The sequence below is a fragment of the Haliaeetus leucocephalus genome, unplaced genomic scaffold (genome assembly GCF_000737465.1).
Source record: "Haliaeetus leucocephalus isolate CR32 unplaced genomic scaffold, Haliaeetus_leucocephalus-4.0 Scaffold1, whole genome shotgun sequence".
In the NCBI taxonomy this organism is placed as follows: domain Eukaryota; kingdom Metazoa; phylum Chordata; class Aves; order Accipitriformes; family Accipitridae; genus Haliaeetus; species Haliaeetus leucocephalus.
Window position 1 is genome coordinate 3,276,855 of NW_010972437.1, and position 26,076 is coordinate 3,302,930.

The 26,076-nt window shown below is 36.5% G+C and overlaps 1 protein-coding gene across 2 annotated transcripts in view; it reads right to left on the reverse strand.

Annotated features, from left to right (window-relative positions):
* RFTN2 (raftlin family member 2) overlaps window positions 1-26,076 on the reverse strand; it is a 32,851-nt gene extending 6,775 nt beyond the window's left edge. Inside the window, exons 1-7 of one of the 2 annotated variants that reach the window (XM_010564365.1) lie at window positions 25,565-26,076; window positions 20,239-20,422; window positions 17,444-17,555; window positions 15,115-15,427; window positions 11,863-12,063; window positions 7,086-7,207; window positions 5,831-5,934 (exon numbers count right to left, since the gene is read on the reverse strand). In XM_010564365.1, coding sequence (XP_010562667.1) covers window positions 5,831-5,934; window positions 7,086-7,207; window positions 11,863-12,063; window positions 15,115-15,427; window positions 17,444-17,555; window positions 20,239-20,422; window positions 25,565-25,703 — 1,175 coding nt within the window. In that variant the 5' untranslated portion in view covers window positions 25,704-26,076. Of the gene's footprint in view, window positions 1-5,830; window positions 5,935-7,085; window positions 7,208-11,862; window positions 12,064-15,105; window positions 15,428-17,443; window positions 17,556-20,238; window positions 20,423-25,564 lie in introns of both variants that reach the window. The other variant, XM_010564356.1, reaches the window with a different exon arrangement.

Sequence of the window (26,076 nt, forward strand, 5' to 3'; positions counted from 1 at the left end):
TATTTTCATCACCTTTCCATCAGAAATACAGGTCAGCACACTGATTGCATATGTACTACAAAGCCCCACTCGGTGGCACTGAAAGAGTGCAAGAACTTCAAGACCAGAGCTCTAGGATGGGAGGGTTTAAGAAATTCCTGTGCTCTTCTAAATATCAGATACTACATTTTGATAAACATTTCTTCTTCCCTCAACTCCTACTACTGGGCAGTATTCAATGAGGTCTTTATGCATATAAAGGAAAGACACTGAAATACTTTGGCAGAAGAGTGACTACATATTTAAGAACGCGCTAAAGAAAAGTGGCAAGATATAAACAAAAAAGAGACATGTAGTGAGTTCATTTGAGTATCTATGATTCTATAAATCGCAAAACAGTATTATTATGCATAACATTACAGAAAGAACTACTACAATAATGTACACTTGTGCTTCAGCATAGGTATGTCACAATCTTAACAACCACACACATAAAGTTGAGATGAACTGATTCATGTTTCATGCCAGGGCTAGGACTGATAGAATTAATTTATATTTAACATTAGGGACTTGCTCCAAGAAAAACCAGGGATTAAAACTTTCCTATGAGATCAGGAAGAGCTTGTGAACAGCCTGCCCCAGTAGAGCTTCTGGAAGTGAGCTCTGAGAAAGTACACAAAACTGCACGATTCCCAGCATACTACACTACATCTGATCAATAGTCAGTGATGATGGTTTCGTGATGGTGTTTGGCCCCTCACAATCTTCCTTTCAGTCCAGATGAACTCAGGTCATAGCATATCTTTGCATGTCTTCCTTGGAGGAGAATAGAGAACTATCTTAAACTCCGGCTTGTGGGGGAAACAAGGAAGCAGGAGAACGAACTCATTAGTTTCCTTAAGTTAACAAGGTTTCCTGCTCTGAGAGTCCCTATCTCGCTATTTGCATTCATTAAAAGAAAATGTGTTACAATTTTATGTCATGACAAGGAAATCAGCAATCCTGCAACCTTATTCCACTTGGCTAGATACCTCTCCCTGCTTCAGGTATGTCTGTTTTGATAATGTCAACTGGGAAATCTCTCCTCTAAGCGAGAAGGCTGAGCACAGTCCCCAGCATGGGGAAGACCGTACAGCTTATTTTGTAACAGTGTCTGCATTCCTTCAGAGAAAAGAAAACCCAAACATTAAGCTACAGCTTGTACAAATTCTACTAGAACAGAGAAAGGACATGATGGTGAGTAGACAATAAGTAAATTAACAATTTTCTAAGTCTGACCTTATTAAAATGCTGCACACGACAAAGTGGCTATGAGCTTAATTCACAAACAACTCAATGACAGTGGGATTTCCACAGAATTTAAATGAGAAAAAGCACTTAGAGCAAGCCACTCCATAGCTTCCCTCACATTCCCCCTTTCCTCTTTGCCTCCTAAGTCAGGGCATTTTGAAAACTTAGATGAAGTAGTTTGTCATGATAAATTAATAACTGCAAAGTCAGTTTTTTTGCACTGGATTTGCCTGCCTGCTTTCCAGCCCTTGTAGACAGTCTGCCTTGCCCATTTTCAGGGACTACAGTAATCAGTGAGGGGAAATAAAGGTCACTGCAGAGTAAGGCTGCTGAAGCCTTTTTCCTGTCTCTTTTAAGAGGGATGAAGGGCAACAGAGACTCTTTTGTTAAAACCCCAGCAATTTGCTTGCCTGCTTATGCTGTATGGGCAATAAATTTGTCCTCTTACATGTATATAATAAGTCCTCCAAAACAATAATTAAGCTAGAAGCTAAGTAGTACTGCCAACAGCTCTGATTTTTACAGATTTTTTTTTTTTTAATGCATGAGCATTTTATATACAAAGCACTTTTAAGGTTAGACAAAATTTTCTGTGAAATGAACAGAAGGAGCAAGATAATAAATTCTTTTAACTGATTCAGGTTTTCTTGCATTTCCCAAAATAAAGCTTTGCACTCCTTTGGAATCGCAGAGCAGCTAGACTTTCAGTTATGAGATAGACACCAGGCTGGGATAGTAAGTCTCCTGGCTTAGAGGATCTGTTTAATGAAAAATTTAAAAAGCCTTAGAAATAATTCTAATTTTAGACCACACACATGTATGAAATTCTACAAACTCATGATAATATCATATTAGTAACTGCAGTTGCACCAACTTACCAGCTAAGTATCTTCTAACATATTTTTTTCCCACTCACCAAATTTAGCTCCTAAATGGACTATTAATTTTATCCTTGCTATATAGCTTCTGAACTTGCCATAATTACTGTAAAATTCTTGTCTTGAAGACATTTACCTAGCAAGTAGGAGTTGTATATAACGCAGGAGGCTCTTTAGGTCACTAATATTATGGATCTGTCTTGTATTCTTTTTTGGCCAAAACCAATCTTTATTCACTGCTGACAAAATTTAAATACCCAAGATATGGATGGATACAACAAACATTGCATCATATGCGCTTTTATTTTTCACGCTCTTGTTTTCTCATATCCCTGGAAAAGAGAATTACTGACAGAAGAGGGGAACTTCTGTGGGTTTATAGCGTGCTGACCAAAAAAACCACCCCAAAACCCACAGCGCTTATTTTTCAAACAAAATTGCACAAAATAGCAACTCTGCATATTCAAGAATATGACATATACTGTTGCTCTATTCATAACAGCAAAGATAACATTTCTCAAGGAAACGTTTCCCCCATCCAACGTGATTTAGCCATTGAAGCAGGAGCTAAAGGACTAAATAGGCCTACAGAGCACTGTGCCCCTGCCTGCCAGTGATCCATGACATTCAGCTATCATGTGGCATGACACTCCACGCAACAGGACATTTTATTTTATGGAGAGGAACACCTGTAAAAAAGAAAAACTTCAAAGAACAACAAAAAACCACATAGGAACAGACATGACAGCCTGGTGTTTTTTAAGCTGTTTCAAATCCTAATCATGTAAAAACCAAAAAAAGGAACACATAAGTGCATGACAATCCTGTCACGCCACACAACCTGTTAGCCCATTGGTCACACTCTTCGTCTGCAGACAAGCAGTGGGCATAATGGCTAGGAAAAGATCACAGAAGACCTCAGATGAGGGAAAGTTTTGCGATAAATTAGAAGAAGAGGAAGACAGAGAAGAGAGTAAAATATTACGGTGAATGAAAATAGGGAGCAGGCTGCCCTGCTAACATTTTATTCTTAGATAGAATTTTCTTTAAATACTTTGTACAAATTCTTTTAAAAAATAAATATGAATACATTAATTAGCCAGATCATCCCCAAAAGTTGCTCATTTTTTCAGTGTTTCTGAAGGCCGTTAATATTCAGGCTGGGTTTTGAGGTCAGAGTTCCAAGTCTGGGAAAAGACCAGCTGTTCAGCAGCATAAAGTGTCCTTCTTTATTGAGATATTTAACTTGCATTCCTAGGATAATCCACCACCACAGTAATGGCATCTTTCATATCAGACACGTAGTAACCATCCAGGAATTTCTTCCCCTCTTTAAATACCAACATCAATGCCTAAAAATAGTGTTTATCAATCGCTACTTAGCCTATCAGGACAGAAACACATTCTTTTTTTGACTCTTAAGAATTCTTAATTCCTAATTAGGAATTCTTGTTCACAGGCTTTTTTTTTATTTTTTAAAGAAAATTGAATAGTTGTATATGAGAGAGAGATACTACAGGCACACAAAACATGATTTATCATATTTCTTCCAAAAATATCTCACAAGCCACACTAGGACAACAGGTATTAGACAATTCATGCAGACACCTACCTAACCATTTAGGCCAGAAAACAAATGCTTTTTATTAGTCTAAATTATTCTAGTGTACAAAATTCATACAAAATGAATCCAACTTCAGATTTGGCCAGGATACAGCCCCCTTTTGCATGATCACAGCTATTAATGGGCTGGTTGTTTCACATCTGGCAGGCAATGCTGCTTCAGACATCTAGTGCAACTTAAACATCTGGCTGGTATATTACCTTCTTACTAATTATTCAAGGAACAGGTCCAGCCTAATGAATCTGTTAGCACTTCCTAGAGCACTTTTTCCTATTTTTTTGTATAGCATTTGCCTTCTTTTAAATGGCACTGCCTTTGCTCTGCAATCTACGAGGTACAAAATAGCATCATTTCGCCTGCTGCAAGCGCAGACGGATAGTCACTGAGTGGTTGACCAGCAGCTGGTCAGGACAATCTTGACCCTGCTGTCCAAACCCTACAGGGATGGGTACAGTTACACTGCTTGTGGGATAGAAGAGGTATGAGGTTAAAACCTCACTCTCATCCTGTGACCCAAAGCACACCATGACTACTAAAATATCTCTCTCCCATTGTCCACTCACACCCTTCAAGAATTAGATGCAGATCCTGAAGGCTTACTCTCAAACTCTAAGATATGGCCAAAAATTTCAGCTGTTTATGAAAACCAGGCTCAGCAGTTCATGTACCCTTACAAGTCACCATGTTCAAAGGTAATATACGCTTAGACTACAAAACTTTGTTTGAAGAAATGAATTAAAGGATAACCATTTTGTTTCATATTCTGAGAACTGCTTCTCTCCAGAGCAAGAGCTTTACAAGTTCAGAATTTCACAAATTTCAGAAGAAAACAAAACATACAGAGACCCTTAAAAAAAAAAACCAAAAAAAGAAGAACGTGCCATACTGTTTTACCACAATTTCTTCTGTCTTTGCATTTAACCAGTTGGTTAAAATCAACTATTATAAAAAACACAGCCAAAAAACCCCCAACACCTATTTCCTGACCAGTAAAACCTCCTTCTCACATGGGTGAGTTGATTTAATTATGTCAAATCACTTGAACAAAATTCCACTTTCTTGGAGCAGTTCTCTTAGAACCTTTCATTCACACCCTTTTTCATGCTGTCTTGATTTAATACAGTAAGGTCTGGATCCAAAGATTACTCAAGTGACCCACTCTTTCCATTGTCCTTAATGAGCCCTAAGCCATGCCTCAGTACATTTGTTTGTCTTCAAACCTTGGCAATCTTAATCTAATGAAAGAAGAATTAAAAAAAAAAAAAAAAAGAAAAAAAAGAGGGAGAGAGAGAAAAGAGGTGTATGCTTAATCCAGTGTTTAATTTGCCATTTTTTAGCCTGATACCATGAAGAAAAGCAGAGTACTTTTTTTTGTTGTTGTTAAAAAACCAAACAACTCCCCCCCGCCCCGCCCCGCCCTGAACCTTGTAGGGGATCCAGGTTTGCTATTTAGCTCTTCTTATGTATATAGAGCACCCTCAGACATCTAAATAAATTTTACAATCAGAGAACTGAAATCCAGTAGTTTGGTACTGTACTTGAAATTAAACATAATACCTACATTAAAGAAGAAGAGAAACAGCCCAATAACTTGCTGGATTAGCACATTCTCCTCCCTCATTTGCAATAAATACTGCATGACTGTCTTGTGACAACATGACTTCTTACATAGTCTCAACCAGTCATTCACCAAGGTCCTAAATTAGTGAAACATTTCAACACTTGTTTAAACTTGAAGCATATATGAGTAACCCCATCGCTGCTCCATTGCCAGAGACTGGGTATGTGATAAAAAGTTTCCTAAATAAAACCTTTAATTTTAGATATAAACATTGTACTTTAAATGTAGGATTATTGATCTAGTCTGAAACTCACTCAAGTCAGTAGTCCTAAAACAGTGTGGTAAAAAAGATTCCACCATAATGCTACTTACATCTCAAATTTTATATGAAGTTAAGGTTATTAGTATTTTTCTTCCTTTTACATTTAAGTATGCAAGTAATCACTTGATAATTCTGAGAGGTATACACCAAAAATGCCATAACCATTGTTTGGGTACCTGTCATGTCGTACGATAGGTGTAGGCAGGACACAGGTCAGGAGCCATCCAAACTCAGCCAGCGTGTGCAATAAAGGTCCATAATCTGTTTTCATTTCACACCCCTACATTAATAATTATAAAAAGTAGTAAAGAGACTCTGTACAGGTTTTATTTGCATTTCTACAAAAATTACAATGACTCTCCTCTAATTTATAATGAGATATTCCTTTGAGATGACATTGAACTATGTTATTTGGTGGAGATTCACTATTTCAATCTGAAAAAATTTTGAAAAGTTCAAGACTACAGAAGTCTAGGAAAACGGACAGAACATATTAACTTTAGGTATGAGCCCTGATTCAGCAAGACATTCAAAGCACATCTCACTTGTTAAACTTATCATGTTGCTAAATTAATGCCTAAAACTTTTTAAACACCATAATAGGTGTCTCGATGTATTTAAGGTTTTTAGTTCATATCTGAATAGCAAGCATCTAATCTAGCTATATACTTAAGTTTTTGGGTTTTGGTGGTTGGTTGGTTTGTTTGTTTTTTATATATATATATACAAGGTCTTAATTTTATGCTGTTTCTTTTCACATTGGTAAATTTATTTATCATTGAATATTTCAGAAGTAAGCCGGTTTTATCCTCCAACAATGATTACTTTCAGATGTCATTAATTCATACCAATAATCTTAATATTAAAATATTAAAAAACATTAAATAATTTTATTGTTGTACCATGCTACAGTAGTACATGTAAATTTATTAGGAAAAATGAAGTCTTTCATATTTAGCAGTAAATTTTACTAAGAATATACATTTGAAAACCATACTCAATTAACTATCAATTTCTTCTTGTTCTGTTACTAGTTTTTGCTATTTTCTTCCCCTTTTTATTTAAAAATACTTCAGCACATCATCAGTGGAGCTGCACTTGCTGAAATTATGTCTACATTGGTCTGACACACATACATTAAAAAAAACCAAACAAACCCAAACAAACAACATTTTCTCTGGTGGTTGTATTTGTTGGTATGAACACTTGTAAATGTCAGGCCAGAATCCCTGCAGCATATTTCTTTTATGCGCATTGACCAATGGCCACAGGCCTGACTTAATTTTTATGATTCAAGGCTTTAGTTTAGCTTATGCAGGTGGCTTCAAGAAACCATCCCGAATGTTTATCAAACACTGGTACAAGCATTCTAAGGAAAAACAAAGAAAAATATAAGTAGGAAATAGCGTTGCTAAATAATCACCAATTTACCTCAATGACTGTCCATTGTTCAACAACTATTGCATCATTTCCTTTCCTGTTAGAACCTGGAACCCCAGCACCTTCTTCTTCATAGATAAATAATCCTTCTAAAGATTTGGGTAAATACTCCCCTGTGAACATAAAGACAAATATAAACTGAAATATAAAGTTTTAGGTTGATATCTTACTGAGGTGTACACATGGGCTTGTTTTTTCTCATTGAACAGTCCTCTAAAATAAAATTAACTGAGACAGCGAATAACTCAAATTTGATGTTATTTCTGCATCTAGTTACAACTTGATGAAGTATGCAAGTTATTATTCAAAACCATTTTTTCTACAAAAATTGAACTATGAACTGTTTCATTTTCTCAAAACCATTAGCCACTTCCATGCTCAAATCTGAATTCCAATTTTCTGTATTCAACATATTCCCCGCAGCAGATGGACACAAACCCTCTTTATTCAACTTCAATATTGTATGCCTTACAATAAATGTGGCTTTTGGCGTGGTGGGAGAGAGCATAAAAATAAATGAAGCATGGAGTGCAAAGTCTAGCTACTGTTACTTAAATAAATACGTAAACGACCACAGGAAGAGCCTGAAACAGAAGTAATTGTAGGAAGATTCCTGATGGGAAGGAAGTTTCAGAGCACAACTCCCCGACTCACTTGTCAAAGCCTGACAGTATCCGGTTGGCACAAACTAAAGCTGTGCATCAAATATTGGTTCATTTTCTGGTTTTGCTTCTCCTAAGAGCCATTGGGAAGCCTTTTGTGCAGATGTACCTTGACAGCTGACTACCTTAAACTAAATTTGAAGAGTAAAATTATGTAATCCTCAGAATATCAGATTTAAATCCTCTCCAATATCGCACAAAGAGATGTAAAGAGATGATTGTTTTTGCCACAGCTTCAGGGAAGGCAGACAAAGAAAAAAAACACCTAGAGAACAAAGAAAACTTACAGAATACAACTGGTCTGGTTTTAAAAATTGACCGGATTGGCACAGAAGTTGTGCTATATAAACCAGAAATTCCCATTTTTTGAGCATGCTTGTTAATGTACCATAAAACACCAACTATGTTTTCATACTATTTTTTACTATATTGCATGTTGCAGATTTATGTAGTTTGAGTTATGATTATCTAGATACTTGCATGCATATGTATCTCTTCCACGCATTTGTGGAGATATTGGACATGTTATTACATTTTTAGATTACACATAAATGTAATGCAATTGTATATGGACCTGAATATATGGCTTCAGGCACAAACATATGAATATTTGCACAGCTCCTAATAATTCATAAATACTCAATCCTATAAATTCATGGACTTTGACCTTTCTTCAGTGTTCAGGCAGGTACTTAAAATGGGCAGTCCACTTCGAACATGTTAGAATATTTCCTTTTCTATCATTTTTCAAGTGTGATAGAATAACTGAATTTTAAACAGTTATTGACATAAGATACCTCCACTCAGTGGTATTTTGAGACAAACTGATAATTTATAAAGTGCACCATGTCAAAAATCACCTCTATTGAAAAAGCTACGTGTGGCTAACTGATTCACCTGCATGACAGATAACACAAACCAGAAAAAGCAAAAACATTCCCACAGCACTTCCACAAATCTTAGGTACTTCTGTGATCATGAGAGCCTCCAAGGCAGCTACAAATGAGGAAACACTACAATGGTCCAAATGGCTGCTAAAAGAGAACTTACCTGGCTTGTTTTTATGACTGCATCCTCTTTTGGCGGCAGAACACAGAAGTTGGTAATTGACAATTTTTTTAATTTTTTTTTTTTTAATTCTTTTTGTGTTAAAACTTCCTCCTACCTTAAATTGGGTATTGCATTTTGATCCTGGTAGCAACAGAATTCTGCTGACTTTGCAGAACATATAGAGTCCAAACCAGAGGAAGATTTCTGCAGCTGCCTGACTTGTATCTGGTGTTTTTATTTTTATTAAAACAATAGCTAAAGTTTGCTCATTTCACTAAAGCTGTATAAAAGGACAGCTACTGCTAAAGACACCTCACAGTCTAAAAGCAAAAAAACAGAAGTGAGGTGAAGATGATAATTAAATGCACATGCAGACATACAAGAAGTAATTCCAGTAATTAGTGCAAGTGCATAAATACTTTTTCTCCCCCAAAAAGCATGTCAGGTTTCCCTCTGTTGGATGCAAAACTTTCATCTCTTCAATGTTCACCTGAAGAACAAACATTTTAGCTGAAGAACTCAGTAGCTAAATTAATTTCTTACTGTGGTTACAGACACTTGATCAGCTGCAGAATTCCATCCACATAGTGAACTGTGCCTTTGAATACATCCAGTTTAATTCAGACCCACCCATGAGTCTAACTGAAACACATACCAGTCAAGTGGGGCTGAAGGAGAAGCACCAACTGCTGCGAAGAGGCAGCATGAAATCCCTAAATAAGTCCTAACCTGCGTATTAAAGATGGGATAGTTATTCATGTAGAGAAGTTACAGGGGAATGGGAAGACTGTAAAACTGTTGTTGGACAACAGCTGCAAAGATTAATTTCAACAGCTGCCAAAAACACCCCTCAGTGAATTGTAACATATCTCCAGACAGTTATTTTCTAGCTCTAAAAGATCTGTATTGAAAACTAGGAGTCTGATTTCTCACCTCTCCTCCCCCAAAGGAAACTTTGTTCTTCCACTGACTTCAACAGATGGGAATTATAATTTAAGAGCAAAAAAGATGACCAATACAAACTGCGCCACTAGACTGTTTATGTGCACAAAATATGCAGTTTGAGAGAGACTAGCTGCCAAATTCAATCTGAGGTAAATATAGTGATGTTGATGCGCTTGTGTTCCTCTGACAATCACTAAATCTACTTTATTGCAAAGATACAGAAACGCAGTGATGCACACTCAAAACTAAACTACCACCAACAATGAAAACTGAAGTGTTCTCATTATTTTCAGGGTTTGATTTTTGAAGAACCCACATCATCTGATTTCCAAAGATTTTGTTTAAAACTTTTTTTAAGCCCTTCACTGATCCAAGCCTTGCAAAGGGGATGCTGAATGCGTATTATTTTACATCAGAATATCAGAAAAAAAAGCACTAATTAAGACATACAGTAAATATAAAAACTACTCCAAACCCCACTAATTCTACCCTCTTTGTACAATTCATCTAAGAAGCAGATGTAAAATGACTTATGAAAGCTGCTTTAATACATTATTAAGTAAACTACTGCACTTGATAATCAGCCTGAGTATTGCAAAAATTGTTTAGGGTCTCTGAAACCTTTTCAACAAACTTTCTACAAGACTCTCCTCCACTGCAGCCCTGTGTTTTGCTTGCTTACACTGAACTGCCATAAGCAATTTTAAAGGAACACCAACAACTGAGGACTTAGTACAAGCAAGACATGAACAAATCCAGCCAAAGACTAAGTATTAGTGAAGTATAAATTCTAAGTTTGCTATCAAACAACATTTATTACAATAATTAATACATTCTGAAATTATTAACTATGTCAGACTCTCTTGGTCTGTTCCCCTAACACTAGAGTATAACCATTTTCTTCACATTATTTTCAAGTAATTGCACAACAGTAGCTACACACTATTTTTTGCAACACTTCTAATTTTTGGCTTTCAGACAAATTCAGTTCAAACGGAAATGAATCTCTTAATTACATATTTTACCAACAACAGAGTTTTAGAGTTCAAAACACTTCAGCCAATAAAGAGCTTCTTTTGTTGTCAGCAGTGGTACAGCACTGTCTGACAGCTCTGCCAAAGCGCAGGATTTTGGGCTCAGCAGGGTGTGCAGCGATGGGCCTGGGCCAGCAGCGGCACTGCTGACATCAGGCTTGTGTCTATTCATCAGGAGGATGAAGGCTAGGAACTCTGAAAGAGCTAGGAGGCTCTCTGGAGAATAAAAACTGAGATCCAACTGAGACTGGCAGAATAACGAAGGAAATTTGAAAATCCTATGACCTGAAGCTCTATCATTGTAGCAACGTGAGTGTTAACTGAGCTGGTAGATTCCTGCAGAAGAGCACAGGATGCAGGAGGGACGAGGGAAGACCTCTTCCGGCTGTATGAAAAGGTCTTGGAGGATCTGCCTACAGTTGAGGGCAAGGATAAAAACATATTTCTCTACTCGCTGCATTTGTCCACGTCTGATTAGAACAACCCGCAGAAACATTGTGAAACTTCAGGATCAACAGTCAAATTTTAATGCAATTTGGTGTTTTGGAAAGAATTTAAGCCCAGCAAAGAGCTGGAGAAAGCAGGAAGCACGGAAAGTCTGCCTTAGGTTTAACGGTACAGTAAGCACGATGAGAACTCAAGGTGCTCTTTTGTTTCATTAGAAATATTGAACAGAGTGCAGCACAGTATCTACAATGAGCAGCAGAATACGAACATCAGGGAAACATCAATCTAATGAATTTCTTCCCCATTGTCTTTTCCTTTAAAAAAACAAAACAAAGAAAAAACAACTTGCACAAAAGGTTTATTTCATTATAATGCTACACTACTTTCCTGCTTTGGAAATCCTCTATTTGATAAAACAAAGCAGAAATTTCAATTATTCACAGCTATAACTGCCCAGAAAACAAGTTATTCACTCTTCAGTTATCAGATTCTATAAATTTACAATGACTATGTGAACTTATTTACATATTGCCCTTCACACCAAGAAGCAAAACATGATCTACTTTTTGCAAATTATATAGTTCTACATAAACAAGTAAAAGCTTCATGATATTATGGGACAGTACTCACCTTTAGAAGTTTCCCAGTGTACAAAAGAATCAATTAAGGACAATCCTTGTTTATAATAAAATGTGGTTAATTCTAGCCAGTCTGCTTCCAGTGTACTAATAACTGGCCCCTTTCTTGTTACTTTCATAGACAAAACACCTTCGTGATAGGTCCAGCAGGTAGAATCATCATCAAAAACATTGAAGACTGTGTATAGCTTGTCTAAGAAAAGAAAAAGGAAGAAGAATGAACCCCTGGAAAACAGTAGTCAAAAATATTATTTATCTCTTATTTCAATGTGGCTTTCTAATTCTAGGAAACAGTTTTCTATTTCTTTAAACAGTTTTAAGAATTGTTTCCTGATGTGACTGTACTCAGCTTGAGCCCTAAACACACTGAGGACAAGGTGTGAGGGGGGTGACACTCTGGGATATGAGAAAAATTTTAATATATTACAGTTGGGTTGTCACGGGACCTTTTTTAGGTAAGTGGGTTTTACATAGAGAAAATACACTAGAGCTAAGAAAAATCCAGTGGAAACAGGCTTCATTTCTGCTGCTCATGGAACTTCTGACTACAAATATTTGAAATTACTATAACCAAAGATTAAAAACCATTTTCTAAATTTTAAAATATTAGGAATGCCTTGTACAATATTGATTTTTACCCATTATTTTCTCAAGATTACTTAAGTACCAGTATAATTAGTTGCCTACTGGGGTCTCCCACACAATAACTGATGAGTGAGTTAAGCATACAAAATCTGCGTATCCTCAAATGCTTTTTATATCTAGGCATTAATACACTGCTTTTACAAAATCATTCATAAACAAGCATTCATCAAAAATTAAAATCCACAAATCCACAGCATTTTAGGAAATCACTGATAACAAGTTATGAAGTCTTAGCTGTACAAATGTATTCTACAAATACACTCACACATATGTCACTGCTGTGGAGAAATAACACAAAGCAGTTGCCAAAAAATACTCTCAGATTGTCTAATACTTCAACATCGAAGCAGCCTAAATCAACACAAACTAACCTCTAGAAAGCAGAAGTATTCACATTGCCAAAACAAAGGAACTTGGTTTAGATGACCCCACTTAAGACACTAGCCTCTCTACACTCCAGAAATAGAGGGAGATTTTGAAAGTAGGATTTGGACTGTAAGTAGTCTGAACCAATCTCTGAGAGAGCCCCTCTCTGTTTTGAGAAGTGTTACCACACCCACTGCAAGTGACATTAGGTGCCTGGAATAAGGTAGAGTAAATTCAGGACAAAATTTTGAATTCTCTCAGTAAGAGATGACTCTCCTTTCTATAGAGTTTTATTTTATCACCTCCACAGGTGGTTGTATTAGCATAAATGTGTTTACCCTGACAAACCTTAATTTCCTTTCCCATATACTAAAGTGAGATCACTTTTATATTTGTTCTTCAGAAAAAAATAATCAAGTTTCCCAATCCAACTATTCAATTGCTCATGTGTATTAGAAATTTGCCTCTGCAAGTGGCGTATTAATAGTCAAAATTCATACATTATGACCCCCAAATCTAGAACTCAGACACAGTTTTGCATCTTTTGAGGAGACCTAAATAGAAATAGCATATTGAAGTAGCACTACATGCCTACATGCATGTAAGGCTTGCTTTGAAAATTCACACCAGTATTTCTTAAAATGTTGGTTACATACAACATTTGCAAAGAAAGGTGGTTAAGTTTTAAGAAGTTTTGTCTTATGAACTCCAGTAACTTTACTGAGTATTTGACTAGTACAGAGAAGCCTGGCATATTCTTGCCAAAGCTTTTTGAAGAATTTCCTGAGAACACTGCACATGGAGGATGCACTGGTTGCTTATCTACCTGGTCGCACCAGTCTGCACAAACAAAGCTCCTTAACAGAACCAAGAGTTTTTCACTTTTTACTTACAGGATTTCTGTTCTGCTACGTATAGCAAACCCACTATTTCAAGCTGTAAGGAAAGAGTTAAGCTTTAACAGATCATGCTATAAAGGCTCAGTTGTGCAAGAACTGCTTTAATTCAAGTGTTGAAAATAACAGGGACATTGATTATCTCAGTGCTTAGAGTCATTATCCTGACAGTCTACAAACTGGAGAGGGTGCTTAACTCTTAACAGGAAAGTAAAAAGGTTGCTTTTGAGTGCACTTAAAACAGGTTCTTCCCTGATGGGCCAGACATATTATGGCAAAATGCAATCTGACATGAAAGTTTCATGCTGCCTGCTTTCTCCACAATACTGTCTTGCATTAGTTCTCCTGCTTTAGATTACCTCTTCCTTTTCACCTTTTCTTCCTAGCAAGCCAGGAGGCCTTAGTGCTTCAGTATCAGAAGTCACTGTTTCAGGCAATCTCTCCCACACAGACTACACTAAGTATCTCAGATTCTTCTACAACTAAGTTTTCTACCACAGCACCAACATTTTTCAATGATACTTTTCCTTCCTACACAACTTTTTAATGCTTACTTTTCTCTAGTGTAAATTCATTTTGTAACAATTATCCTCTTTGATTTCATGGTCAATGCATTAATTTAAGTGATCTCTTTCAGGATCCTTCTTGAAGGCATGTTAACCAGAAAGAATCCATTAGGAATGGATTTGTTTGCTGTACATTATGTGAGTTGGCTAGAAGCATGTAACATTACAGCTCTGGCTGGAAGGGGCTCTCTTTGAGACAGCTCTGTTTTGAAAAAGGCAGAACTGGATTTCCAAGAATATGTTCTGATGCCATTACATGTTTATGTTTTAATATTAAGAGTAAGCGAAAACTATATGCATTTAGGAAAAGGTTTTAAAACAACTGCATCCTTCTAAATGAAGAGATTTTTACTGCCCCATATTTGTTATACACTATACACATATCAAGCAAAAAAGCTACCTGTTTGCACCACATTTAAAATCAGAATGACGCTGTGGGCGATTTTGGGGGGTTTGTTTGCGTTTTTCCCTTTTTCTTTAAACTACAAACTAGAATTATGACAGTGCATTTACAATAGTCTATATGAAAATTGAAATATCAATTTAATATATTACCACAGTTCACACACAGAGCAGAACGTAAATATTTCTTCTGTTTCTTCCACTGGCAACTTTATTAGAAACACGTATGCATTTAAGGAAGATGCATCTTCCAAAACCGATATTTGATACAATAGAACATGCTGTTCTGTTATTTCTTTCCAACACCTTTTTAAAACAACAGCTCAATAAAATACCTTATTTCTGCAATAAACAAGCAGCATTTATTACCGTCTCCTTTTCGTGGTTTAACAGGGCTGACTTCTTTTCCAAACTGGAAATCTGCATCCTGTAGCAGACTGCTTTCTGCTTGCATTTCCTCCTCTATCCCACTCTCAGATGAGTGACCACTCAATGTCCCTTCATTCCAGTTTTTATAGTTTTCATCAGAATTTTTTCTTCTGTGTTCCCTATTTCTTCTGCCCAGCGTTGATTCCACCTCTGTACTTCCATCTGCGCTTGTTCCATTACAGGCTTTAGGTTGAGGAAAATGTTGCGTTACAAATCCCACAAACTTCTTTCCTCTTTTAGCAGCTTCGTTAACCTGTATTTACAACAGAAATCTGTCTGCAAAGTGATTTTAGAATTACATGTAACTTAAAAAAAAACTTTTATATTCATGTTCTGTTTAACTAAACTGCTGATTTTCAAGGACATAAAGACACAACACTGTACTATAGAAGGGTGGCTTGTCTTTGTATGCTGCCCATGTTTCAAAGTAAATGGAAGTCTTCCAGCATGTCTTTGGACTCAGGCCAAGAACGGTGGCCAACACTGGTACTGACTTTAGTGTATACAAAGTCCTTCATTTAGAAGAAATCCAAAGTATTTTACTTGCTGTGTCGTAGTGATAAGCAGTATACTGGTGCAATAAATAGTACTGTTTCTCTAAACATGTGATACCAGTCATACTAAAATTACTGGCCACTAATACTATAGAAATATCTGTTTGTCATGTGTCATGATTCATTATCCCCCGGTTCCCTTAGAGGCTACTCAGCTTCACTATTACTGAGAATAGTGAAAGAGCAGAGAAAGGAGGGAGCTAGAAGCAAATTAAACCCTCCTTAACTCTGCTTTCAGCCAGTGGTGGGTCTTTTTCTCTGCACTGAAGTCTCAAAATACAACTGTAGAATATGTGCCACCTGTGGGATGTGTGTCTGTTCTTGGAGGGAGGAGTTTTTTTTGCTGGAATAAGAAGTGCTGCCATTTAGGAAGGTGATCCCAGTGCCATCTTGTGCTACAAGCTCCCCTGTGCAATGAAGTCTTTCCAGGAAAATACAGACACACAGCCCAGGAAGAAGACATCACATAGGAAGTACTGGATTAAGTGAGGGCAGAAAGGGAAGGATCTCTACCCAGTTAACTCACATACTATTGTATCAAAAGAGTGAGTAACACTCAAATAGTTTATGGTACTATAATCCCTTTTTAGTACCATGATAGACTGAACTGTTACTATCTATCACCATTATGTACGTACAGCAATGATACGATATGCCAATCACTCTGATTATACAGAGCTGCTGCTTCCAAGACAACCAAAATAATTTTAAATGTGACAAGCAACATGCAGAAAAAGAGGTAATATGACAATCTTCTTTTTTTTTTTTTTTTTAAGATCTGAAACAAGTAATTTTTTTACTGGATTACTGGCTCAGTTTTTTAAAACACTGGGAGCATTTTAAAATAAAATTATTTTCACACGCTACTTCTGTACCAGATTTGCTTGCAAGACTGAATCAAGTGTACTTCTCCTTTAAATGTTTGTCTGGTATGCTATACAACCAACCTGGCAATATACATACAGTATAAATGTGTAATGGAAACCCATTTTAAATTTGAAACACCTAAAAATTTCAAAACAAGCCATTTAGAAGTTTTAAACAATTCTGTGATTATTTCAAAGATCATTAAAGATCTCCAATATGCTTCTTCCTCTACTTCTTTCCTTGGCAATTAATATAAAAGATATCACTCTAACACTTGTAATAACAATCGTTTCCTGTTTCAGCAAGTCTTCAATTTTGCAGAGGAAGTTAAGCACAAAAAGAACTAGAAATAGAGTTTACATTCCAGTGGAGGTTTAGTTTTCTTTAACTATACAGTATTTTCAAAACAGTTACTGTGTATTTTGTATTTCTGTTAATGAATGAAAAAAATCTGTCTTAGAAATTGAATACACTCATGTTCATTAGGAATACCTTAACTTAACCCAGAACAACATAAAACTTCAGGGTTTTTTTTAATATTAATTCCAGAAAAAGCTATCATGCAAGCATTTTGTAAAGAGTGACTGAGAGTTTGGGCCTGATTCTGCTTTCAGTGGTGTAAGCAGCCAGTCTCCCAAGCTTTACAGAGCTCAGTAATAAGTCCTAAATTAGAAAAAGCAACTAGTGAAGAAAAATAACTCCTTTTGCATCAAGAAAAGCCTCTGTAGCTTCTATAAAATAAACCAAGGTTAAAACTCAAACTTAAAAAGATATCACCTACTAAATATAACTTACATGTATGGTAGAAATAAAAGTCTGAAGAGAAGTTTGAAAAAACCCTCCATTACCTTTTCTAACAGTTCTTTCACTACCTCATTTGTCAGTGTTTCATACATTAAAGGACATTCCTCAATCACCAGCCTGGGGTGGCTTTGTCCTCTGGGTGCTGTATGCTTCTGGCTAGAACACAGGAAGAAAGCAGTCTTTGTCAGTAGTTTGCCGCTAACTTGGGCAAATGCTTGCACATAGAATTCTTTTCTTTTGGAATAGTTATGAATGAAATCCTGGCAATGCCCTGGCAACACTTCTTCATGCTTTTATTTAGAACTCAGGTTTTTGGTGTTTTGTTCTGTTTCTTACACAAAGTGGCAGGTACTGTATATTGCAATGTCAGGGCAAGAAATTAATAATTTAACAGGAATTTCATCTGAAGACTGTCAATAGACATCTTTTGGAAACTGAGCTTTATTGACAAACAGCCCTGCTTTTGTAATAAATAAACCCCAAAATCTCTGATAACGCAAAAAATACAAATTTAAGCTATAAATGTAGCAAACACAAAACATGTTCAGTTTTGTAGAAAACATGCTATGACTAGAAATGGTACTTTCACACTGTTAACGTGCTGCTATTTAGTTTTTCTAACTAAAGCAGAGTTGCAGCTATTTTATGAAATACAGTGTAGGCAATTACTAGAAATACATTGCAGTAACAATTACTTTGCGTTAGGTAGTGTTTAAATCACTCAGATTTGAGATTCCAACAAGCTTTAACTTCCATTTGTCCTGGTTTCAGCTGGGATAGGGTTAATTTTCTTTCTAGCAGCTGGTATAGTGTTATGTTTTGGATTCAGTATAAGAATAATGTTGATAACACACTGATGTTTTCAGTTGTTGCCAAGTAACGTTTAGACTAAGTCAAGGATTTTCAGCTTCTCATGCCCAGCCAGCAAGAAGGCTGGAAGGGGCACAAGAATTTGGGAGGGGACACAGCCAGGGCAGCTGACCCAAACTGGCCAAAGGGATATTCCATACCATGTGATGTCATGCCCAGTATATAAACTGGGTAGATCTGGCCTGGGGGGATTGCTGCTTAGGAACTAACTGGGCATCGGTCAGCGAGTGGTGAGCATTGCATTGTGCATCACTTGTTTTGTATATTCTGATTTTTAAATTATTGTTGTTGTCATTTTATTATTGTTCTTATCATCATTATTATTTTCTTCCTTTCCATTCTATTAAATTGTTCTTGTCTCAACCCACAAGTTTTACTCCCTCCCTGGCCCTGATTCTCTCTCCCACCCCACTGGATGGGGGGGAAGTGAGTGGCTGACTGGTGCTTCGTTGCAGGGTGGGGTTAAATCACGACACCATTTAAAGTTAAAGAATAGTATTCATCATGTTTTATCTAAAGCTAGTTAGGTTATTACTCAGACAACAATATTTGGTGTATATCAATAATATAATGTGATTTTATTTGACGTTTCCTTTGCACAACCACCTGCTTTAGAATGAAACAACAATGAGACACAAATATAAAAGGTTACTTTCCAGATAACAGTCAGAGAAGGTGTATTGCCTATAGGAAAACCAACACAGGTACATATGGCGCCTGCATAGGAAATGGGGAATCTACACCCAACAGTTTCACATGTTGGCTGCAGGGTCTCATCCTTCACCTATTCAAGGTCCTAAAGGTTCAAACCACAACTTCGTAAAGATCCCACATCTACAGGGATAAGGTGAGTTGTGGGAGCTGTGTGCTGGCAGACTCAGCTCTTAGAAGCCTCAGCTCCAGAGAGCAAGTACTCTGCTTTTCTTACTTTTCAAAGCATTTACCCACATGGACAACATTCACCTTGTTAGCAGATGAATTTATAAAGGTAAGTTGCATGAGCAGCAAATATCACAGACAATGCTTGTTTAAGCAAAGCAGTTGAGAAGCTCCCTCAAATGAACCATGGTTCACGGAAGCATTACTGGAGTGGCAGGGGGCACCTTCTGACTCACACCCCTCTGGTCTTCCAAAGAAAATGAAAGCAGCTTTGTGCATCACACTAGGACTCAGAAGAGAAGGGGAAGCATGACGGCTCTTAATGCAATACGAAATCCACTTTTCTAGTTATTCAGAGCAAGAACAAAAGGTCATCTTCTTTGCATTCAAAAGAACTAATGGTAAAATTTCTTTGTACATTTTCTTTTATGATCACGTGGTGATTACAATGCAGCAAAACCAGGAGTAATAAGCAAGACTATGGAACTGGAACATGAACACAAACTCTTGACTCTCCCCTCAGTGTCAAAACCAAGCTTTTGTATGACCTCCAATCACAGAATGATTATTTCCTTCTTATTAAGAAGGAAAAATAAACTATCTCTGACAAACTAATTCACACTTTATAGCTTGTTTTCCCTGAATAATGCTCTTATGGGAAAAGTAAAAACATGAAAGTTTTGAAAATTAAGAAGAAAAAACAAACATGAGAGAATTTAAAGCAGCTTATTACTCTTAGTGTTTTGTTTAATCTTGTATTCGCTGCAGGTTCTAAGACAGATGATAATTTATTATAAAAATGTATTAAAAATAAAAGGCTAAACCAACAATTTATCTTCCCACAAATTATGATAAGCAACTTTGGATTTTTTTTTTGGACATTTACTAAGGCAAAGTAAACATTAGCCTATTGTGTACTTAGTGTTAATTAAAAAACATTACTAAACTTGCTCACCTTTCCAGACAAGGAACAGTTATTTGATTCTCTGAGGTGCTCATTTCAAGCTCGTAATAAATTATGCACGTTGAGCAATCCACTTACAAATGGCTTAAGTAATGGATCAATGTATTCAAATTATTTCACTGTTACCTTAATTTTAATCGTGAAAGTACCACTCGATACATGTGACTTGCAGGGAAATTCCTTCTACGTCCAATTGGCAGTATAATAGGATGAACAGCTCCTACAATATATCCTTTGCTGTAATATTCTTCCACCTTAGATGCTATATCCAACACAGAACTGATCTTGATAACTTCTGGATTTGGGGAAGCTAAAAGTGTTGAAAGCAGAAGAGAAGCACATTATACTATGTATGCCCATATACTTTTTGGGTGAGTTCCTTTTATATAAACCACACAAAATCCATCCCAAGGCATTTACTAAAAAACTACAGTTCTATTTATACAAGAAAAGGCAGATTCACAGCTGATTCAACAGTATTCAACTACTTGAAGTATGTATTTTTACAAGTTAATATGATCTGGCTTTAATCTATTTGGCAACACTTTCTGTTGGATCTGGCTTGGCCAAGCTAATTTAAGAGTAGCATCAACATCTAAACACACAATAGGTCTGAACTTAACAAAGCAACTATTTTGCCTAGCCAAAGCCTTAAACATACTGAAGCAGTATCCTTAAACCTTGGTTGTGAGGTAAATTCCCGTACAACAAATTTAAGCCTAGAACAACTGGTTTGTTTTTCTTCAAAAGTTTGTTTTGATCCTTAGAAGTGACCTGTGGATTGTAGGTTGAACTTTTAACATAGTCCCAATTCCTTTTTCCAGTAGACCTAAGTACATGTCACCTAAGCTTTGTGGTGTTTTAATTTCTAAGGAGGATCCCTCTGAGTGTGTGCAAGCATTTCCAATCAAAAGGCAACAGCTAGGTACTATACAGCTATTGGGGGAAACTACATAGATAAAGGGAAAACTTTTTGGAGAACTGTTTTTGAACAGTCTGGTCCACAGCTTTTTTTACAGAGAAAAAGGAAGATTCCACACTAGTAATAGACAACATTCTGCCACAGTCAGTCTGATGGTCAGTATTTCCTGTGCTACTCAACTCCAACTGGAATTGTAGATGCTCTCAGAAAGCAGGAAATCAATATTCATATACAGATGGCAACTGAAGAGCAATTATGCCAGCATATATTTGCCATCATCAAAATTTGCATCCTTTGCAGATATGAACTCTTATGAAAAGACAGCTTGGCTTGGAATTTGATGGTCTCTATCAGCGACCCTTGCTGCAAGTGACGTACTTTTTTGTGTTCTGACGAGTCCCTCTCTTTGCAAAACTTTCAGTGCATTAAGACCAGTGTTCAACTGTGTTAAAGGATGCCTCAATTGGAATTAAGTGACCTCACAACGCTTTTTTTGAGATACAAACATTTTAACATGCTGCTTTAAACATTCCCTTTCAAACCATACAATAAACTGGAAACAATTAAATACACCAATTCATCTTTTATTCTGTAATTTAAAAAAAATGATATAAAAGAAAAAAGAACAGATAAATGTGATGACATAAATCTCACTCACCACTTCATAAGTGTATTCATTAAGAGTTAATTTCATGTTCTTACATCCTCTTATCTACCTGCCCTATATTGTAGGTGGGCAATAGCAAGGAATTTAAGGACTTTATCAAAAGACACAGCAAGTCACAAAGTCTACCTATCCCACTGCTTTAAAGTATCATAAACCAGATATATGAATCTTTAGTTTGCCTAAATCTTTTATTCTAATAAACTGAATTAGAATTCTGCTGGTTCATGAGTGATATGTTCTATAAAACATCAATCTCTATACTACTTTCCCACAATAAAATGGGGATAATACTGATACATATACAAGTTATGGAGGGCTTTTTTAAAAAAAAAAAAACCACAAACAAAAAAACCAAAGCAAAACAAAAAAACCACAACCACACCACCACCAGAAACTAATGTTTTGCAACACTCAAATACTTTTAAATACCAACTTTTACTAAAGGGAAAGAGGAATGGAGGCCTACTTTGCTTGTCACTTTAAGAGCCTTAACAGCTCAGAAAAGCTATCAAGAGAAACCAGAGTAAGTGTACCATGGGAAATGCACACCACTAAAAAGCATCACTAACATATATTGATGGTTTATTGCTGATAACTAGCAAACTCAACCTGTTAATGTAAACTCTGCCATTCCCAGTCATAGGGACTGGGCTGTTGCACTTTTTTGTGCTACTTTGCCTGCCTTTTTTTTTTTTTTTTTTTTTGAAGCATACAGTAAATTACAGCCTTCCCTTTCATAGACAGATGATATTTTGCCCTTAGTGACGCCTCCCTCCCATGATTCCACTCATAGTAAATCCAGAAGACATTAAATGTGTATTGAAGGAATAACTCCTCTACAGTCCACAAGCCAAAAAAGCATGAATGTATGCAATGTGATCATCACTTCACTGATTTTGCAAATGTCTTAAATGTTTTTCATTAATTTCCTTCCTGATGTGCTGTCAACAGGTAGCCAAAATACTTTTACAAATAACAGAACTACAGCTACCCTGGCTAGCTGTAAGCTTCACATGCATGATATCGAAGATGATGACAAAACAGCTACTTCATACATATTCATACTGTTATTCAGAGTGACAAGAACTTCACAGCATGTCATCTTAGTGGGTTGCATCAATATTCCTTTTTTTCCCTAATAGGAAGGTTGTGGGAAAAGCAAAAACATTCTGCTTGGAGTAGGAGTATTCAAACTATCCCTACTTTATGGTTAGGCTGACATCAAAAAATAACAGCTGTTCTTGTAACTGAGATATGCCTCATGATTGAGCTTGTAGAATTTACAATCCTTGACAGGCATTTAAAATTACACTTCAGAGTCCACTGCTCCCTTTCCTTTGTACTATTCAATCCCACCAAAATATAAGATTGGCTATAATTTTCTTGTTTGGGATTCTCTTGATGCAGAAGAACCTTCATGGAACTCAAAGCTGATTTCTACAGTAGGGATGGCAGTATTTTGGGGACGAGGAGGGGAGAAGCCAAGGTACAATACACTGCTGATAGATAACTAGTTAAGACGTGTAGGGTGTCCAGCCAGCAAATTTAGACTACAGCACGGTTGACCTAATCTGCATCATGGCTTGGGAGAAGATCAGGGACTCCTGAAAGTCTCCCCAGCAGGCTCATTTCAACTTCACATAGCATAAATCTGATGAAGCAGAGAATAAAGCATATTAAATGAAAATAATGCATTTATGCTTGCTATACTTTTATCTTAATGCAGGACATAGCTTATTGTAGGATCTTATAAAGGATACTAAGTGCAGATTTTCTGTTTTACTTGGTGCAAGATCCAGTGGTAACAAGTCACTGCGGCAAACGGAAATCTCAGATGTTGGGGAAGATCTTGCTCTGGAAATCAGCAGACACAGAGTGCCATGAAGACATAACACAACCTGACAGCAGAGTGAAAACTAACTTTGCTCTGAAGTGATATAAATACTCTCATTTAGGTTTCATTTAGCCAAAGGATATTCAAGTAGCAACAAGTATGTGAGCAAGTTGATTGGAGTAGAAGGAAAAAAAAAAAAAAAAAAAGAGCCCAACATATTCCCATTCCCCACAGTACTTTAGCCGATCCCCACGTTTCATAAGCAAACAGAATTCAGAAATGTTGCCAAGACAGTACATACACATTTTTTTTCCTGTCTTCATTATCTTAGCTCTAAAAAGTATAGACCCCAAACAAAAAAAAAATATTTTAAGGTCAAATAAACACACAGCTAGAACCATTCAACAGAAATATACTTGTGTTTACAAATCCACTTGCTTGCTTACAGTTAGAAACCTAAAAATTAAGCAACTATCTGAAACTGATCTCACTGTTATTTAGTCTTCATAATTCCACAATAAGTCACTGAAGCTAAGCACTTTTGGATATCCGACTGAACAGGAGAAAATGAAACTTTACTGCTCTACTGATAGGTTATTAAAATAATAGAGATGCACCTTTATTTACACTTGTTTGGTGTACTTTTTCTTAAAAGTCACAACCACCTTTAAAACAAATCCTTTACACAACACTTCCAGAAACTTGTTACTTTAAAACACAGCAAAACTATCTAGAACACAGACTATTTAAGAACACTAAATGCCCTTCAGTCTCTAAAAAAAAAAAAAAAAAATTATTATCCTATTATCAGTATATTAGTAGGTTGGTCATGTATGCATTAGACAGCCTAGCTTTATTTCCAGTACATTACCACTACTACTTACTCAACACAAAGTTTGTTTCTTCAAAAAGAACAAGCCAGTGAGAAACTATTTGTGTAAATAAACAGAACAAGAGTTGGATGGCAAGTACTATAACTTAGTAGAATGTATCTTCTATCAGTATCTTGCAGTTTTTCAATGAGCAGACTGATATATTTTCAATAAAATTATTACTACTACCCTTTAACTTAGAGTTAAAACTAAGCAGAGGCCAAGTTTTGTTTATGAAAAAGTGCCTGAAAACGTAACAAGGCATGCACTTACACTTTCTCCCTTTATCAAACCCTTCCTGCAATTGCATTTACTTCAAATCCTTGTTATTAGGAAGTTCCAGTAGATTGGGTTGTTCCAAAATGCAACTTACTACAAAGTAACTGCAAAACTGAGCTGTCTGTTCTCAGAGGGCAGCCATCTGGGCTTGTTTATGTTTTCAACTTTGTGGAACAGGGAGTTGCTCTGTTAGAGACGGGACACCCTCGGGAAGGAAGTATCCCACAGAGCACTGTCTGCCTCTAGCTACGCATACAAATTTTGTTTCATTTCGGTCATGATTTTGAAAGACTATTCAACAACTACAAGTAAAGCATTTGGAAAAAAACAGTAAGATGAAACTGTAAGCTTCTTACTAAAATATATACCAAGAGACGGGTGGCCATGAGGGGAAGCTACTCCTGGTATACAAATAAGAAACAGACTTACTTCTGCATAAAGTAACAAGGACAATGAGGGCCTGTTTGTGGAAGTTGAGTGCATTTTAAAAAATTGTTATTCAATTAAGGCTCAGGCACAGTGTATTTTCTGAACCGTCACACTGAATTCAGACAACCATTATTCAAAGTGAGTACGGATGGCAGTATGTGACTCACAGGAAATTTGGAAAATCTCTAACAGTTTTTAGCAAGCTTCCTTAATAAGGACAGTTGTGTAATTTGGTGGGTTTGCTTGTTAAAAATACTTCAGTAGTTTCCATTGTAATTGTATATAAGTGAGGACCTTCGTCATGATTTGTGTTTCAAAATAAAAGTCTTACGTTTTGGCTAGCTTTGATAAAAGTATCTAAGATTTACTGTAAGCCAAACAAGACAGAACTAAGTTAAATCCTATTCCTTGCATTCTCAGAGTAGTAAAGATATAAGATAAAAAGATACCTTCTAAAGTAAAATCCAGCAATACATATTCATAAGCAGAATCCGTCTTTGTCTCAACTTGTGGTCTCTTCAGTGTAGAAAAGATTTTTCCAGGGCTGCTATCATCTGGGTCTTCCAGCTTTCTCAGTCCGCACCCCATGGCAAGATCTGCAAATGATTAAATCGCAGGAAAAGGTGGGGGGAGCAGCAAGATCTGTCGCTCTCACTACAGGGAAAAAAAAAAAAGTAACCAAATAATTCCCTATGATTTTGTTTTCTATTAGCTGTAAATCCAAATAGAGAAAAAGTCTGGTTCCCAAATCAAAAAGCGAAGGTACTTTCCATTCATTTTTTTATATAGAAACAGCAAACCCGTGATGATTTCAAGCTACAAACTTGGTAGGAGTAGGCGTGATTTTGCAGCAATGTTAGAGCTGCTACAAACTAGCAGAGATTTTCCATGCCACGTCAATTTACAGCCAGCCCCCTATCAGTGCTCTCTTGCAGAGGACACCAATAGTGCTTTGTTTGTC